At 38.0% G+C, this 17,449-nt stretch overlaps 1 protein-coding gene across 1 annotated transcript in view; it reads left to right on the top strand.

Annotated features, from left to right (window-relative positions):
- The first annotated feature begins 1,193 nt into the window (after nt 1-1,193).
- Nucleotides 1,194-17,449, top strand: part of LOC111319551 (cleavage and polyadenylation specificity factor subunit 1) — a 34,267-nt gene continuing 18,011 nt past the window's right edge. Inside the window, 19 exon segments of the mRNA XM_088752755.1 lie at nt 1,194-1,226; nt 1,424-1,455; nt 1,975-2,154; nt 2,392-2,575; nt 2,899-2,971; nt 3,056-3,114; nt 3,370-3,522; nt 4,174-4,290; nt 4,729-4,819; nt 5,004-5,088; nt 5,555-5,696; nt 6,267-6,333; nt 6,797-6,882; nt 7,265-7,411; nt 7,562-7,591; nt 8,466-8,532; nt 9,460-9,507; nt 9,587-9,727; nt 10,044-10,173. Of these exon segments, the coding sequence (XP_088608881.1) occupies nt 1,194-1,226; nt 1,424-1,455; nt 1,975-2,154; nt 2,392-2,575; nt 2,899-2,971; nt 3,056-3,114; nt 3,370-3,522; nt 4,174-4,290; nt 4,729-4,819; nt 5,004-5,088; nt 5,555-5,696; nt 6,267-6,333; nt 6,797-6,882; nt 7,265-7,411; nt 7,562-7,591; nt 8,466-8,532; nt 9,460-9,507; nt 9,587-9,727; nt 10,044-10,173 (1,865 nt within the window).

The raw sequence follows: 17,449 nt of genomic DNA, 5'->3' as shown, positions 1-17,449 counted from the left end.
TCCTCATACAACACACCTAGTCGGCATATTTCAGACAATATCGATGACAACCTTCCCAAACAAGTGAAAATGTGTGAAATGCAGACTTTCGTGTTCTCGATTTGACGTCACATTACCCGCTAGAGCCATTCCTCTTTAAACTTGGTCGTGGGGCAAGATGGCGACCGATTTTCCCTCTTTTGACTGGGGACAGAAAATTAAAGATTTCAGCAAATCAAAAAAATTTTGCACAGAAAAACTCCAAAAAATAAGCTTATTTCGTTAAGCGAAAAAAAATTTGGGGTTTAGGTGCACTTTAATATGAAGCCACATGTATTGTACTTTTAAGTTATCATCTCATATTTATTAATTTTGAACATCGTTTATAGATGTAATTGGTGGTTTTTAAGTAAAAATGTTATTACAACATAGTAGTTATCATAACTACCTTACAGTAAGTTTCCCCAGAATAAGAACTCTTTTTGTGCTCTTGTTATGAACATATTTTGTTGAAAACCTCCAAGTTTCCTAGAGGTAACTTCTTTCTTATCAATTTTATTTTCAAACTAATGTTTGAAAGCAGTCACTATTAACTAGCTTTTTGAGTGGTTATAACATGATGCATTGCCCAAGGATTAACCCATTTTGGTTGCCATGACATGTAAAAAAGGATTGGAAGTTAAAACACCACTGAAATTTGTTAGTGGTGAAGGGTGTTTGGCAGCCATGTAACAAGTTGCTGTGTTTTTGTTACACTGTGTGTTTCTTGTCAAATGCTTAATTGAGATAAACATGCATATTAGATGTTAGGAAGTAGTATACAAATCGTCCTTTTTTATGCTCTCTTTTCCTTTTTGTCTTGTTTTGTTGGCAGCTAAAATCGTATTCATGGCAACCAATTTATGATTTGAGTTAGTCAAATTGAGTCTGATAAAAAGTGGAAGATTGAGCCCATTGATTGCCTGTGCTATGCAGAACCTGTTGGTAATGGTTTTTGTAGGTCACCCAAAGTATGAAATGCTTTCTTTGAGCCTGTTACAAGGCCATGAAGTTCCTCTGAAGATTATCTCATGAAATGCTATTGGACTCAAAGATACTTCCTTTTCTTGAATCTAGTGATTTGAGAAATATCTGTATTTGTGGCTTTGGTGCAGGGTTATCAAACCCTGTTTCTCTACCTTAAGTTTGTTTTTTTTTCAAATTATTTACTTATGATGTTTGTTTGCGTGGTTCTTGAGAGAGAAAAGGTAATTCTTGACAATGACCTATTCTTAAGAGACTCATTCTGTTTTTTCATGTGTGGAAGCCTGAGCTTACAAACTTTTTTTTTTTTTTTTATGTCCCTAAGCCATTTATTTGTTTTGATATTAAATTGTATTCTTGATGTAAGATGCATTAAAACATATGAATTGTTCTCTCACATTGTCTTCCATTTAATCTTCAGCATGGATGTGGTATCGATGAGGATGAAGTATTGTACGGAGAATAATCCCTGTCCTTTATACCTCTGATGAAGAAGCACAAATTACTACTTGGTCAGCATCATGTTATCTTGGTGTTTTTAAAAGGGGTATATGCTTAGTTACAATACAAAGATTTTTTCATCACAGTTGTAAAGCTTATCCCTGTATAAGACCTTTTCTGCATTGCAAGACATTTTTCCAGCATTTTTTGTACCACATTGCCACAGTTACTGTGCTGGTTTGAATTTACTTTGCAATCTTTTTCATTAGAACTGGTTCTTATCGTCCTCTGTATCTCGTGTCATGGACAATTTAGAATGTTTAAAACTTTAGTTAAAGGTACCTGTACATAAATGGTCTCAATGATATCACTTCTTAGAAAACATAAAATAAAGGAAAGAATATGACCACCCACTGATATTGTTAAATGCATGTAGATATTTACTTGTTTGATCTGCACGTTAGTCTTTCTATTCTATTGGCTCATGTGAAAATTAATATTGTTTAATGTAGTCCCTGTGTGTCTTTTTAGTGTTTTCACTGGGGAATCGAATGCTGAAACAGTGAATCCAAAATGGTGGTGTGTTGTTTGTTGTGACAATGGTGTCATGGAGATTTACACTTTACCTGAATTCAAGTTGGTTTTCTTGGTAAAAAATTTCAATATGGCTCCAAGAGTGCTTGTGGACAGTGGGTCAGCTTCTGGTGTAAGGTAATCAACGGTTTGTGCCTGCGAGTCATCTGTATTATTGAGATCAAAGAATGGAAATTTCCATGGCTTCGATTCACTGAGGAACTGAATATTGGCTTGCAGCTGGTTTTTAGTGCACCTTTTCATACTCTTAGGACCTCATATTCTCCGCAAGGGTACCAGAAGTTAATTGAGAACAATATTTCTTAGATTCTGTTGTTTCTAATCTTCAATTTTATATAATTTTATCTTTGGCAGTATCACAGGTGGTGTCGGTCAGGAGGATTCTTCACATGTCAGGGAAATCTTACTTACAGGCTTAGGGCATAAGAACAGTAGCCCTATGCTTATTGCACTTGTGGAACAGGAACTTTTGGTGTATGAAGCCTTCACTTTCACTGAAGCTTCTGTAGAAGGTCACCTTAACTTAAGATTTAAGAAGGTTTGTTTCAGTTTCTTGTCATAAAATATCCAAAATGTTATAGATAAACTTAGCTTCAAGCAATGTTCTAATTCGGTTAAGTATTTTGAAAGTAACATACTTGGTTTGTGATGTAGCTAGTTATAAAATCGATGGAATGTATATATAATTATTTTCTATAATATGCAAAAGCAGTAAACAAAGTCATTTCAAATCTCAATTTACTTATGAATAGGATCATGTATTGATACTTAGCTGCACATTTGAGATAGCATTGGTTGTGATTAGATGTTGACTGAAGAGGAATTACTTAAAACTTGAAAATCAACCCTCTTTTTCGTCAGGTCCAACACAATCTCCTCCTGCGTGACAAGAAATCAAAGCAGCAAAAAGTAAAGCAGGTTGATGGTAGTCAAGGTAAATCTGTAATAATACGCTCCAATTACAGAGCATTTTGGACGCTTAGTGGATTAACTTTTACCCTCATGGTCTTTGTTGCAGGAACGAAACCTTAGGTTTCCAGTCATCGTGTATTCAATGATGTTTCATCTTATTCTGGAGTAAGTAATTTCTTCATCAAGCTCGTACTTGATTAATCATTAACAACGTTGAATAAGTTTTACATCCCTGAAAATGCACTGATGCTCAATAGTATGATGTTGGATGCATGAAGTAAGTTATATGAATAACATTTACTGGGTTAGAAAACGTCATTCGAAAATCATTCATGTATATTATATGTATATTATATTATATTATATATTATATGTATATTATATTATATTATATATTATATGTATATTATATGTTTGCAGGTGTTTTTGTGTGGTTCCTACCCCTACTGGCTGTTTGTAACTATTAGAGGTGCACTGCGGGCTCATCCAATGAACATTGATGGGGCTGTCACTTGTTTTGCCCCTTTCCATAATGTCAACTGTCCAAAAGGTTTTCTTTACTTCAACAAGAAGGTACATACATGACAATCTATTGTCAAGTTGCTTCTTATCTTTGTTTGTTTTATGTAGGCACCAAGCAGAACTATTACTAAATTTTGAAGTGTCATGGAAAGTAATCTTTTAAGGAAGATTACCCTAATTGAAAAGGGGTGCAAGGTACAAGGTGTGGCAAACATTGCGCATACTTGTTGCCAACTCTGGCTCCTAAGCCCCAGCTGGGACATTTGAGTTGTGTTCTAGGACCAGAAGCTTGGACACTTGACCTTGGAGAGTCACATCTCTCAGGCTCTGATGGCTAACAAGATCCCCTTAGGAAACTGTACAACATGACATTCACTTTTCAAAACTGAGGTGGTAAAGTGCTCAGAATGCAAAACAAGGTCCTTTTACAAGTGATAAGTTCTTTAAAACCTTTATAGACGAACACTGAAAGATATTACCTTTCTTGATAAGAACTAGCTTTTGGTCAAACAGGTGCAAAAGGGGGCTTCCAACTTAATTTTCCCCAATGGAATAGTAAGACATGTGGCTCTATGGGGGATTTTCAGTCACTTTTGTAGCACCTATAAGCTTAGTTATACTTTTTGTTTAGGGCACTTACAGAACTTTTATTTTGAATTTTACCCATGTTGAATTTGTGTTTTATTATGTGTCCTTATCCAGGGGGAGTTAAGAATCTCAGTTCTCCCAACCCATCTGAGTTACGATGCCCCGTGGCCTGTAAGAAGGGTTCCTCTGAGATGCACTCCCCATTTTGTGACTTACAAGAGAGAAAGCAAGGTACTGCAAGTAACTTTTTAAAGATTACCACCAATGTCAGTTTGTTAATTAGGTGTAGTTTGCTTGTTTTTTGCCTTGTTAGAGTAGCGTGAAACTTCTCACATTTTCGCTGAAACAGCGAATCACGACTGAAAGATCATTAATGTGAGCTTGACTTTCGAAGACTTTAAATTGATACACTGCCCAGAGTTCAAAGTTCGTAAAAAGAAACAACGATTCCACCGATTACTATTAACGCCTCTTTCATAAGCAAAATACAGGACGACCATTACATTCAAAATATCAAATTTGATGTCACTTAATGTAACCAAAGGTTCTTAATTTTCGTTTTCAATGATTTCTCATAACTGATACTCTTCACTTTGTGGTGGGGTAGGGAGGCTCGGCGAAAAAGACACTCTTAATTCTATCTTGATTGTGTCATTGTTGCTGTGTTAGACATATGCAGTTGTCACAAGTTTTTCAGAACAAACTAAGAGAGTGGTCAAGTTGAACACTGAGGATCATGAAGCTGAAGATATCGATAGAGGTAATTAGCAAGAACTATAGTTACCTTGGCAGGCCTTCAGATTTTATTTTGTCATTTGAGGTCCCCTTACAGTAATGGTACTTTAGAATATTACACCATGATACTGTTATTAAACTTCTCAAGAAAAAACTTCAGTAATAGGACCCGTCTAATTACAAATCTAATATTTCCCATTTCATTGTAGATTCGAGATTTGTATATCCAATTATTGACCGATTCAGCTTGCAGCTTATCTCACCAGTTAGTTGGGAGATCATACCAAGCACACGGTTAGTGCGAAATGAAGATCTGTTTCCATTGTCGGTCTTTTCGTTCGTTTGTTAGTTTGTTTTTTTGCATAAATTATTGGATAAGTTGAATATCTTATTTCATCTAATGTTCATCAACAGGCCTTAAACCTTCTGTCTTGATTTACTTCAGCACAAAAAAAATTATCTCATCAAAATTCGAGTTCTGGTCATATGTTGGATGGTTGACACTATGGCCTGGCCAATTTGCCAAAAAAAAATGGTGTGATTCAACCATGTTAAAAAAATCATGTTGATTGTACGCAAAAACAGTCGGCAACCAATGAATATGATAATATCTTGACACAGAGGATAAAATCATTTCTCTCTCTTTGTATAGTAGTAGAGTAGTAGAAGTAGTAGAAACTTTATTAAAGTGTCAAAAAAAAAAAAAAAAAAAAAAAATAGTCATCCTCTTTCGTATTCAGTTCGATTGTCCTGGTTTCAGAATTGAGATGGAGGACCGGGAACATGTTACCACCTGCAAGAATCTTATGCTTTCGAGTCAAGAGACTCATACTGGTCTCAAGGGTTTTATTTGTGTCGGCACAACTCATGTGTACGGTGAAGATATCACCTGCAGGGGACGGGTAGGTGAACATGATATATATCACCTGCAGGGGACGGGTAGGTGAACATGATAGATATCACCCGCAGGGGACGGGTAGGTGAACATGATAGCGTTGACCTATTGCAAAGGAAATATTTTAAAAAGTTGAATAGGAATAAATTAGCAGATCAAATTACGCTTTATCATATGCATGGCGTCCGAGCAATTTTTGTCAAGAATTTTCAGTCAAGAATTATCTCAAACTCCTCGTGAATGTCGGGTGTCTTCTAAGAATAGGCCAGTGACTTACAAAACTGTGTTTGCTTTCTAGTTGACTAGTCTGAGGTTGAGCAAAGCTTCTTCTTGACTCTCATTTAACATTTTGTGGTGAGAATTCTTCCCGTTTTTCCAACTTCGTCAGGACTATTACAATTTCTTTTTACAGTCTCCTTGACAAGAGCGGTGTGAATACTTATTACCGATATTTAAGAATGAAAATTCCTGTCTTATTTTGTCAGGAGGCGATGATGAAGTCACGACTTGAACAAGAATCAACCTTCTTCACATTTGGTTAATGTTTCAATGACAATTTCTACTTTTCTACGAACAGATTTTGATCTTTGATATCATTGAAGTTGTTCCTGAGCCGGGCCAGCCGCTGACCGAGAATAAGTTCAAGGTAACTGCAAGAATTTATGCTGACGTTCATTGCGTTGTACTACAACTGATAAATAACTGACAAACATGTCGTTTTTTATTTAATTCTTCTTGTATTTCAATTGCAGCTTTTTATCAATTCTTAATTTAGTTTTTAATTTCTAGGTATCTTTCATTTTACTGTAGACAGTCTGCTTTACTACCTTTAATCTAAATTAGGACTTTTCTGAAAACCACAGGGATGAGATGAAAGTTCCCAAATAAAAAATGATGATGGGTTACGGAGAAGAAAACAATCCTTTTTCCTCGTTACAAAAAGAAACAAGTGCTTTGTGTAAACTGAATGTGACCTGCAGTGAAGCAGTCAATAAGTGGGTGGAGATGCTGCTAGTCATTCTGATCGAGGCGCAATAAGAACCATTGTAATTTCCTGTGCTCATGGTGATCTGCTCCGAATTTGTTTCGTTTTGTTTTTTTCGTTTTAAGTGTTGTACGGCAAGGAACAGAAAGGCCCAGTGAGTGCTCTGACTCAAGTCAATGGTTACCTTGTTAGTGCTATAGGACAGAAGGTATGTTGGCCTTGACTTTTCTGCTGTTCATTAAGCGAGATCCAGAGCGGCGAATATATTCTGTCGCCATATTGGACAGGTGGAAGATCTGGGACAAGTGACAAAGCGAGATGGGGAAGAGAGGAAGGGGGGAAAAGCCAGAAACGCTCTTCCCCTCGCCTTGTCACTCGCCCTAGGTCCTCCCGAAAATATTCGCCGCGCTGAATCTCGCGCATACCAACAACCGCCTGCAAAAAATTAATGGCATGTCATATTCACTTGTAACGTAGAGCTCCAAACAGAAATTTCTACGAGTTCTGTAACATCTCTAAAAGTTACGATATTCAGGACTCTGAAGAGATGTCATGCTAAAATTTATTTTTTGTTTGTTCAAAATACACAGATTTACATCTGGAACTTCAAAGATAGCAATGATTTGGTGGGAATGGCATTTATTGACACACAAATGTACATTCATTCGTTAATGTCCATCAAGACTTTGATTATTGCAGCTGATTTATGCAAGAGCATCACTCTCCTTCGATTACAGGTAAAGTCAAAGTTTAATTTCACCAGGTAAAAAATGTGTGAAGCCGGGTTATCCTTAATTTTTCTTAAGCGTTAGTTCTCAGGGAAACCCTGCCATAGAACTCTCCTGTGTGTAATTGAATATTACTTTTGTTTGTTCCATATTTAAGAGGAAACAAAGACTCTGGCATTTGTTAGTAAGGTCAGTAACCTTTTTTCGTAAAAGAAAATATTTAGGAAAATGGTTGGGTAATAGCCTCATTCGTTTGTTATGCACCTCAATCATCGGTTCATTAAAAAAAAAAAAAAAACAGAAAGGAACTCAGCCATCTTGACCTCGGCCTTGATCAATAGCGTATATGTATTACCGTCTCACTTTTCTCAATTATAGCGAAGATTAGCTGTCCGTAGTTTTGAAAGAATACAATACCATTCCCAATGACCTTAGTCTCCTCTCGCAGCCGTTCTTTGTCTCGGGACCCCTGTGTCTCCTTGTGGGGAGGGAGATACAGGGATCCCGAGACAAAGAACGGCTGCGAGAGGGGACTACAATGACCTCTGCTCTAGGAGAAAGTACGCTATTATCTGTTCTTCGAAGCTGACATGTTTTTTTTTTTTTTTTTTTTTTTCTCGGATTACCTCTTGGAACTTATCAAGACTGCAGACAAATATCCTCGCATACATTCTTCAAAAATGGAGTCTTTTTACTAACACAGACAGGCCGCTTCACCGTATCAAGGAGATCTAATTGTGACTTCAATTAATCCCGAATTATTACACGACTCGGGCAGTCAGAGGGCCAATAACTAAAATCAACCAACCAAAATGCTCTATTGGCGGTCAATATTCTCTCAGTATTGAACCGGGCACTGTCCCGAATGGTCCCGAATGATACCGCACTTGTGTCCCTTTGAACTTCAGTCGTATAATAAATCTCTTATTGACCAAGCTTGCTCGGGACCGTACTGAAAGAATATCGGTCCTCGGTCCGTACTGTCAAGACCTCGGGCCGATATTCTCCCAGTACGGCCCTCGCGCTTGGTTAATAAGATATATGTATTTACTTTTGTGTTCAGGATCCAAAACCATTAGAGGTGTATTCGGCCGATTTTGTTAGTGATGGTCCACAACTGGGATTTCTCGGTAAGGTATCTCCTTTTTTCTGTCTCTCTCTCTTTTTTTCCCATGTACATTATGAAGAACATTACTAAGGATGTTTGTGGACGTAAACTCTTCAGAGGACAATTGTTAAATCACTTGCACTAAACAAGTTTTCCTTGATAGTCTCGTTCATCAGAGACTGCCGTATAGCCTAGGGGACTGATCGAAAAAAAAAAAAAAAACGTAGTCTTATCATAGGGTAGGGTATTGTTGTGATGAATCAGAGCTTTTCATGGTTCGTATTTGGGAGGAATTTTGCCAGAAGGAGCGTTTCTACAGAAGCAGCGAATATTTGTCTATTTTGTTTTAGAGGGCCGGAATACTCAAAATTTGCCACTAAAACTTAAAAAGGAACCTGTAAATACTCTTCACAAAAAGCTACCCCCCAAAAATAGAAATTTCAAAAACCAAGACTGACTACGAAGACGGAATTTCATCAAGTTAAATTTATTATCCGGATGATCTGATCACCTCTGATGAAGAAATTGGAAAAGACAAAACTGGAAGGCCATGTATGAAATAGACTTAGTTTTTTCAGAATTGAAAGATGGCTGCCCATGTGAACACTCTTCTCTGCTCTATGAAAGCTAATGATTTGATTTTCATTTCACCTTTAGCCGATTATTTTTTTTTCTTTTGAATACGTGTTAACTAATCCACGAGAATTTTTTTTGTGTGGATAAGTGTTAATGCTTTAGTGAAATATTATTTCAAATACATCAGTGTGAGCGTTCAAGGAGTGTAATTCAATTTCAATGGGGTTTCTTTGAATTCAGTTTTCTATAATGTTGCGGCGGTTTGTTCCATTACGTAGGAAGTCGGACGAATTCAAGTGACAGTCAATGACTGTTGTGTTATTTCTTGTTTTTTGTGTCTTTGTCAAGCTAAGGAACGTTATTTCATTTACAGTATCAGATGGTGATCAAAACTTGCTTCTACTCACTTATCAACCAGAAGGTAAGAGAATATTTTATGTTTTATGCTTCCGAGTAAACTTCTCTGAATATCTCGGGCTGTTTCTTCTTTTATTTTTTAGCTGTTGAAAGCTTTGGTGGTCAGCGGCTTCTTCAGCGAGGGGATATCAACCTAGGAAGCCATGTTACTTCATTCTTCAGGATCCGTGCAAGAACAACAGGAAAAGTTGGCGGTAAAGACTTCAGACAGCTGACTTGTTTCGGTGAGTTTACGTTCCAATTCTACTCGGCTGGGCTGATTTGCCGGTTCAAAGTAAGATTCGCGCTAAACCAGATTTAACTACCACGCCAGTGTAGAGTTTCTTATGCGGCTCGTCAGGTTTTAGAGTTAATGGGATATTGAGATCCACGACCCAGAACACTGAGTACCGGAGGAAATGTTGTTGTTTTTCTTGAAAAGATGCTCACGCAGACATTGTCGTGTTAGCATTACCTAATTAACTAAAAGAAACGCTTTACAAGCAATGAATTTAAAAAAATTACTATTCACTATGATGATTCATGATTGCTGTTCATCAGGCACACTGGATGGCGGGCTCGGCCTGTTGCTACCTATGACCGAGAAAACTTACAGACGACTGCACATGCTGCAAACTAAACTTGTCGAATGCATTCCACACGTAGCTGGTCTTAATCCAAAGGCTTTCAGGTCGGTTGACATTTTACTGAACTCTTGTAGTTTTGGTGTTATACCATGGTATCCAAAAAGACAACAAACACAGGAATACCTTAGTATTCCTGTCTTTGTTGCCTTGTTTAAGGGCTGCGATCGTGCACCTGAATGCTCTTGAAGTCAGTTCAAGAATAGTTAATACTTCTTGACTTACAACAGTTCTTCCTGGAAGGCTTTCTTGAAGAAAAATGATTCAAGCAGTGTCAATCTTCTGTTTTAGATAAACTGAGGCACACCCTTCAATGCTAGTTACATGTAACAACCACAATGTTACATTGTCAACGTTGTAGCTGTTACACAGCTATTTCTCCACGCCTTTACTTCATTACTCCGTAATAATCTCGCAAATCTTTTCAAAACTGTACACCGTGCCGTGAAAGACAGTTATTTGTGTGCCGTCGGACGAGTGTACCTACTTACCTCTGAAGACTGATGTATATAAGGGCTGAGTATAACTTCAGATTAAAAGAGTATGGATAAGTTGCGCCACTCCTTCCTCGCTCAGATCGAAGTGTAGTTTGGAAGAAATTAAAATGGCTGCTTGCATTCGGTTGCATGCAACGATTTCAAACCTCTTCCTCCATACGAAAAGCTTCTATAATCTTAAGCAGCCTTTTGCGTGTTCTCAGACAACTTTTAGCGGGCGTGGTCTGTGGCCGACAATATTTTGAGATGATTTTTTTTCTTGGATATTTCGCTGTATTTTTGCTTCAGTTTGATTAGATTGTTCATAACATCCTTTTAAAAAGTGAAAATCCAGTGTCAGTACAAATTAATTTGAATTATCAAACATGCCTTGCGACAGCCTATGTTTTACTTGGAGGAGACCTCAACGTTCGATCTCTAAATTATGCTCTAAAGAAAATCTGTTTCTCTGTCAGTCTATAAGGTTATTGAGTGTACTCAATTTGTCGCCCTGACATTGCTTTCCTTGGCCCCGACTACGTTAGAAATACTCGACATTCCCGTATTGAGTTTTATTAATAGATCATTTTGTCAATTTATTATCACATACAATGCCACAATGGTTGAATTTAATAATAATCATTGTCAGTTTTTTTACAGTGACGCAGTTCAGTGGCGTAGTCCAAGCGTGTTTAATAAGCCGTTTCATGGTTCTTGTGTAGACTTGTTCGAGGTAAGAAACGAAGCCTGAACAATCCTCATAGAAACATTTTGGATGGAGAGTTGCTCAGCACAAGTTTCTGCAGCTTGGCACCATGGAAAAACTTGAAGTTGTAAAGAAAATTGGCACCACGCCAGCCCAGGTACGTTACGCATCCGCTTTAAAATCGAGATTGAAACAAAGATAACACACGCACATACGTGAGCTTTGATGACAAACAAACAATCACCTGAAAAAAAAAAGTTTTACACGAAAAGTCGTCACCGTCATAGAAATTCAAGACTTTACGACGTTCACAAAGTAAAGGTTGGTTTGTTCATTGTGGCCATTTTTTTGTTCCGCCCACCGTATTTTTCTACCGCGTTTTGCAGTGTAATACTGCCGCGTAGTTTACGCGTTCTGTAGCCCGAATGTGGTGAAATAGTGTAGTGATTCCAGGTATTCCAAAATTGTTATTGGGGTGTTTGGGGAAATAACTTTCGAGGATCGTGCATCATACGTATCTAATACCGCAGTTCAAAATATATGAACTTCATATATTTCATTGTATCTTATTTATCACTTTCACGGGTTTATTACGAATCAACTTAACGGCCTGCTCCCAGTTGGCTTGTTAGCTCAATTGGTAGAGCGCTGCACTAGTATCGCGGAGGTCAGTGGTTCGAGTCCCGTACAGGCCTGATTTTTTTTTGTCAGGTCTGATTTTCGCTATTGCTTAAATAGCGCTATCTACTGCGAGGATCGTGCATCATACGTATCTAATACCGCAGTTCAAAATATATGAACTTCATATATTTCATTATATCTTATTTATCACTTTCACGGGTTTATTACGAATCAACTTAACGGCCTGCTCCCAGTTGGCTTGTTAGCTCAATTGGTAGAGCGCTGCACTAGTATCGCAGTGGTCAGTGGTTCGAATCCCGTACAGGCCTGATTTTTTTTTTCACGTCTGATTTTCGCTATTGCTTAAATAGCGCTGTCTACTGCGAGGATCGTGCATCATACGTATCTAATACCGCAGTTCAAAATATATGAACTTCATATTTTTCATTGTATCGGAAATAACTTTATGGAAAATGTGCGCGGACATCATCTTCCTTGCAGAATAGCTTAAGTATCTTTCGAGGCTAGCCACTAAACTCAAAGTGAAGCTGGCTTGAACTCACAGGCATTTTTACTACGAACGGAGATTATGTACTGGCTTACGTATTCACCGACCTCGACAGCTGGAATCTAGTATCTCTCGTTTTTTGAGTGGTATATTTTTCACTTGTTTTAAAGTAAAGTTTTTAACTTAGCAAAAAAAGGAAATGTTTCTCGCTCCGATTTTGAATGCGTCTGATTTTTCGGCATATGTGTGTGCAACAGCGGTGGGATGATCTTCCCTCTAGTTAGTTCCTACATCACAGGGGATATGTCTTCGTTCGCGTTGATGATTGAACGAACGATTCTTTTTTCACAGTGAAATTTTATCCTTCCTACTCCTATTGGTTACTTTGGTACTTAGTATGGGATAATTCTCGGTATCTATGAAATAGATGGTCACTTAGCACGTTTACACAAATCGCACAGGAGCGCAAAGATTTGACGCTCTCAGTGTAACACTTCCTTTTGTGACTTCCAGATTCTTGATGACTTGATGGACGTTGAAAGATCGTGTTCACATTTCTGAGGGCAACGCCTGACAAGTACTGAAATGCTACTGAAAGATCATGGTTGCATCAGGGACGTAACTGTTCCTGTACGGAGAAGTGTACCGGGATGACAATGTGTTACTATATTGTTGTTGTTGTTGTTGTTGTTTTTTTATTAGACCTCGAAGAAGTTCTAGAACTTTACTTATTAGGGGTGACAGAATTTAAAATGGAACATTGTCATCTAGATTGCCATTCTCTTACACTCCTGTCACGCGCCCTGAGTTGTTAAATGTCGAAATAGAAATACGTTTTTTATGTTTCCAGACCTACCACCTAAATAGAATGGTCCACTAGTTTTGTCACTGATGCGAATTAATGCAAGAAACCATATTTGTTTCAAATGGTCCTGCTAGCAACATTTTGTAAAAACCTGTCAATATTGGTTTCAAATTCTGTGATGTGCACTTGTATCTTGTTTAATCGAAGTTGTAAAAAGCATTCCTGTCAAGTATCCTTTTGTCATTGATTTGATCGTGACGTTGGATAACTCGCCAGTTTCGAGGTACACAACAATTAACATGCCAAATTGTCATTAAATCACTCACAAAATCTACTAGGACTTTATTGTCAATAAAGGCGTCAGTAACCGGTGGGCTGGAAACACAACCTCTATTCCTAGCAAAGTGATTTAGAACTCGAATATGGTTAGCCCATGTCATCTGGGTTTCCAAGTAAGTCTCCAAGACCTGCTGCAAGACTATATGTTGAATCACGAAATAATATTTCAGGAGCGTTCTGCTAGAAAGAGTTTGACTAATGGTCGTGGGTCGTGGGTACAAGTCGTGGGTGTGGGTGTGGGTGTGGGTAAAAGTCGTGGGTGTGGTTAATACTTAATAATAAAAAGAACCATTTCAAATATTAAATATAATAATACATAAATTTTATACAACCCTGTCATTCATTAATTTAACTGTTCTTTCTTCTAGTTATTTTATTTTGTTTATTCAATTTACCCTACTTTACGTCTATTTTTATCTGTTATCTCACTGTCAATGAAATTAGTTTCAGTTTCGGGACGCATTCCGAGATCTTGTTTGATAATAAAGGAAAGAGAGATAAATCTTGTAATTACACACTGTGTACACGTTTTTCGAGCTGTGCGGTGTGCGGTCTGCGTTCTGCGTTTTCGAGGTCTGTGTTAACGAGACACCTGAGCTGCTTTGTACGATTGTACCAAAAATGATTTCATATAGTAGAAGTACTATAACGTTAAAATTGCGACAGCGCTCGTGAATTCTATATTTGCGGCTAAAGTGAGGGGCCAAGGAACAGAAATTCCGAGATCTCGTCTGACAACATCAATGACAAAAGAATGATAGATAAATCTGGTAATTACACACTGTATACACAAACAAAAACTGATTGTGCACAAGTCGACTGACTCAAAAGGCACACACATAACCTCTGCCAGGCTGGTAACTCGACAGTGGAGGATCGTAAACGCGATATCAGCTGTTGTCACACTACAGGGTTTTGTCTTAGGGAAACTCAAATTTGCAAGTGTGACCGATTTTTCCCTAAGTAAATTACCTCGGGAAAGTTTTATCGTCTGGGCTTGAAAACCGCAAGAGAACAAAAGAATGTCCTGTGGATTTCCCTTGACAACAACCCTAAAAAGCAGAAAAAGGGAAAAATCAAATCCCAGAGTAGCCGACCAATGGACGCTCGTCGGCGATCGCGCTGGTGACAGATCCGGAATTATCGTGTTGTGAAACTAATTTAATGTAATTACAAGATTTATCTCTCTTCCCGTCGCGAAACTGAAACTAATTTCATTGACAGTGAGATAACAGATAAAAATAGACGTAAAGTAGGGTAAATTGAATAAACAAAGTAAAATAACTAGAAGAAAGAACAGTTAAATTAATGAATGACAGGGTTGTATAAAATTTATGTATTATTGTATTTAATATTTTAAATGGTTATTTTTATTATTAAGTATTAACCACACCCACGACTCTTACCCACACCCACACCCACACCCACACCCACACCCACACCCACGACCCACGACTTCTACCCACGACCCACGACCCACGACCATTAGTCAAACTCTGCTAGAAACCCTAAGGGGCCTGTCAGAGACCCATCAATCATTCATCGCTCAACGGATGACCTGCGAGTCAATTACTGGTTGACGTCATTTCCTTGAGACTAGAATAAGCAGTCCAACATCTTTTCAATCATTCATCATTCAACGGATGACCTGCGAGTCAATTACTGATTGACGTAATTTCCTTGAGACTAGAATAAGCAGTCTAACATCTATTCTGGTAACGTTCTGTCAGAGTTGCTCAAGGTATAGAATGAAAGAACACCCTTACAAATAAAATTTATACTTGCTGTTGAGGTTACGGTGAAAATTATTGTAGAAATTGCGGATAAAGTAATCAAGAAATGAAACATGCCTGTGAGCTTTCGATTAATGGTCTTGAAGGAAAACTTGCCGCGTTGTAAGATTTCTGAAGGGGTGACTAAAGTAGTCCATACAAGTCTCGAGGCTTTTTTCGGTCTCACTTCGTGGGCTAAAATGATTTAGTTGGTTTTCCGCTTAAAAAGATTGTTGGAATTTTATGGCACAAAAAACATAACAAAGCCTTTTAAAATGTTTTTGCGAGTTGATTAATTAGTTGCGCGTGACAAAACATTTTTTTGTGGCGTGCATGCCAACAAACAAAACCATCATGATGAAAACAATTGTCCAAAGATAGCGAGCGTACACAAACTTGAACTGAAGACTGTTTGCCCGTTCTAGGTTAGTTTTTAAGGTCAAAGGACCCGAGATATTTTTTGGGGGAAAAGTTCCTCACATTTGCTTAAAAGCACGAGCAAGAGAATTATCAGTATGCCGCTTCGTTTACAAATGAACTCATGTCCGATGACCTGACAACATGAGCACAATAGTTTTCTTCGTGCAAGTTGTTATCGGCCAGTGAGTTAAATCTGTCGAATTTTTTTTACATATGGAGCGCAGTAGCCTGTTTGATCGGCTACCCGAGCCCATCTTGCCGCGGCTCTGAATCGCCCGCCCTTATCACGCGCAAAGAAAAGATTGAACTCGTAAAACAGAAAAGAACTAAGAAAACATTCAATGACTTTCATTGCTTCATTGCGCTACAATCTTCCGACTCTCAAAATAGACGAATCATTCTTGATTCTTAGTTTATCGAAAATGTTTTTGCTATACAATAAATGTTATTGACCAAGCCTGTTCGGTCGAATTGCTGGATATTAGCCTCTATCTTTATTGCGTTTTTATGGGCCTCGACAGTGACTCGTCGTGGTCCATTTAAAAACGCGAAGACATAACTCGGCCATCTTGATCTCAAGATTGGTCAGTGACGTATGTCTATTTTTGCACTGTGAACGCAACAAAGAAGTCAAACTCCTGGGCTTAGTCCGTAGTCCCTATATTTCGAGTACATCACTTTAACAGCTCTCCGCGGCGTGCTAACATCATTCTTTTCTTTTTCAATTATTTTTTTTTTTTACTAGCGCCACGGAGTTCGCAGAAAACATATGGGAGGGACTGCTCGTAGTCTAAATCCGAATTATGATAATCACAAATCTTCAGCGGATAAAGGACGTGTTAGAGTAGTCTATTTAGTCACTGATACCAATCATGATGAAATGTGAACATTCATCTAAAAAGGAAATTATTTTCACGACCCAAGTCAAGTGGTTTGATTTACATAAGTTTTGCTTCACTAAACTCACGCCACCCTCGAAACTAATCACATGCAGAATCTTAGCCAATCATTACTTGAATCAGCCAAGGGTTATAATTTTCTTTCTAAACAATTTACCACCCAGATAAAATGTCCACCCCTAAGTAGCTCACAAATCAGCGATAGCATGCATAAAGAATCCATTGTCTTTTTGACAGTTAACAGTTTCGAAAAGCCAATCAAATGGAAGTTTCTCATTGGTTTAGTGCACTACAATCTTCCAGCTCTCGACATAAACGAATCATTCTTGATTCTTATTTTGCCATATAATAAATCTGTTTTTGACGAAGCCTGTTTGGTTCAATTGCTGGATATTAGCCTCTATCTTTTTTGCGTTTTTATGGGCCTCGACGGTGACTCGTCTCAACACTCAAGGTCAGCAGTTAAAATATTTGAGGAGAATTTTCTACCTTTCTATAACATCAAGAATTGGTTAGATATTCTAGTCTTCTCGGATAGGGACGAATAAATAGAGGTCCCGTCTCCTGCAGGGTTGGGGTAAGAGACGTTAATTTCCCACGCACGAGATTACTGTGTGATGGATGTCTTCCCCTGGGGTGGGATGGGAAGGAAGGTGAGATTGAAGTGCACTGAATCGAATAAAGCATTCACCATTCGTCTCGGTTCATTAAAACGCAAAAAAAAATAATAATAACTCGGCCAATATCCTGCTGTCTTGACCTCACACTTGGCCGTTG

Source organism: Stylophora pistillata, chromosome 3 (genome assembly GCF_964205215.1).
Source record: "Stylophora pistillata chromosome 3, jaStyPist1.2, whole genome shotgun sequence".
NCBI lineage: Eukaryota > Metazoa > Cnidaria > Anthozoa > Scleractinia > Pocilloporidae > Stylophora > Stylophora pistillata.
Note: the sequence above shows the minus strand (reverse complement) of the source record. Positions and strands in the feature narration are given on the sequence as shown.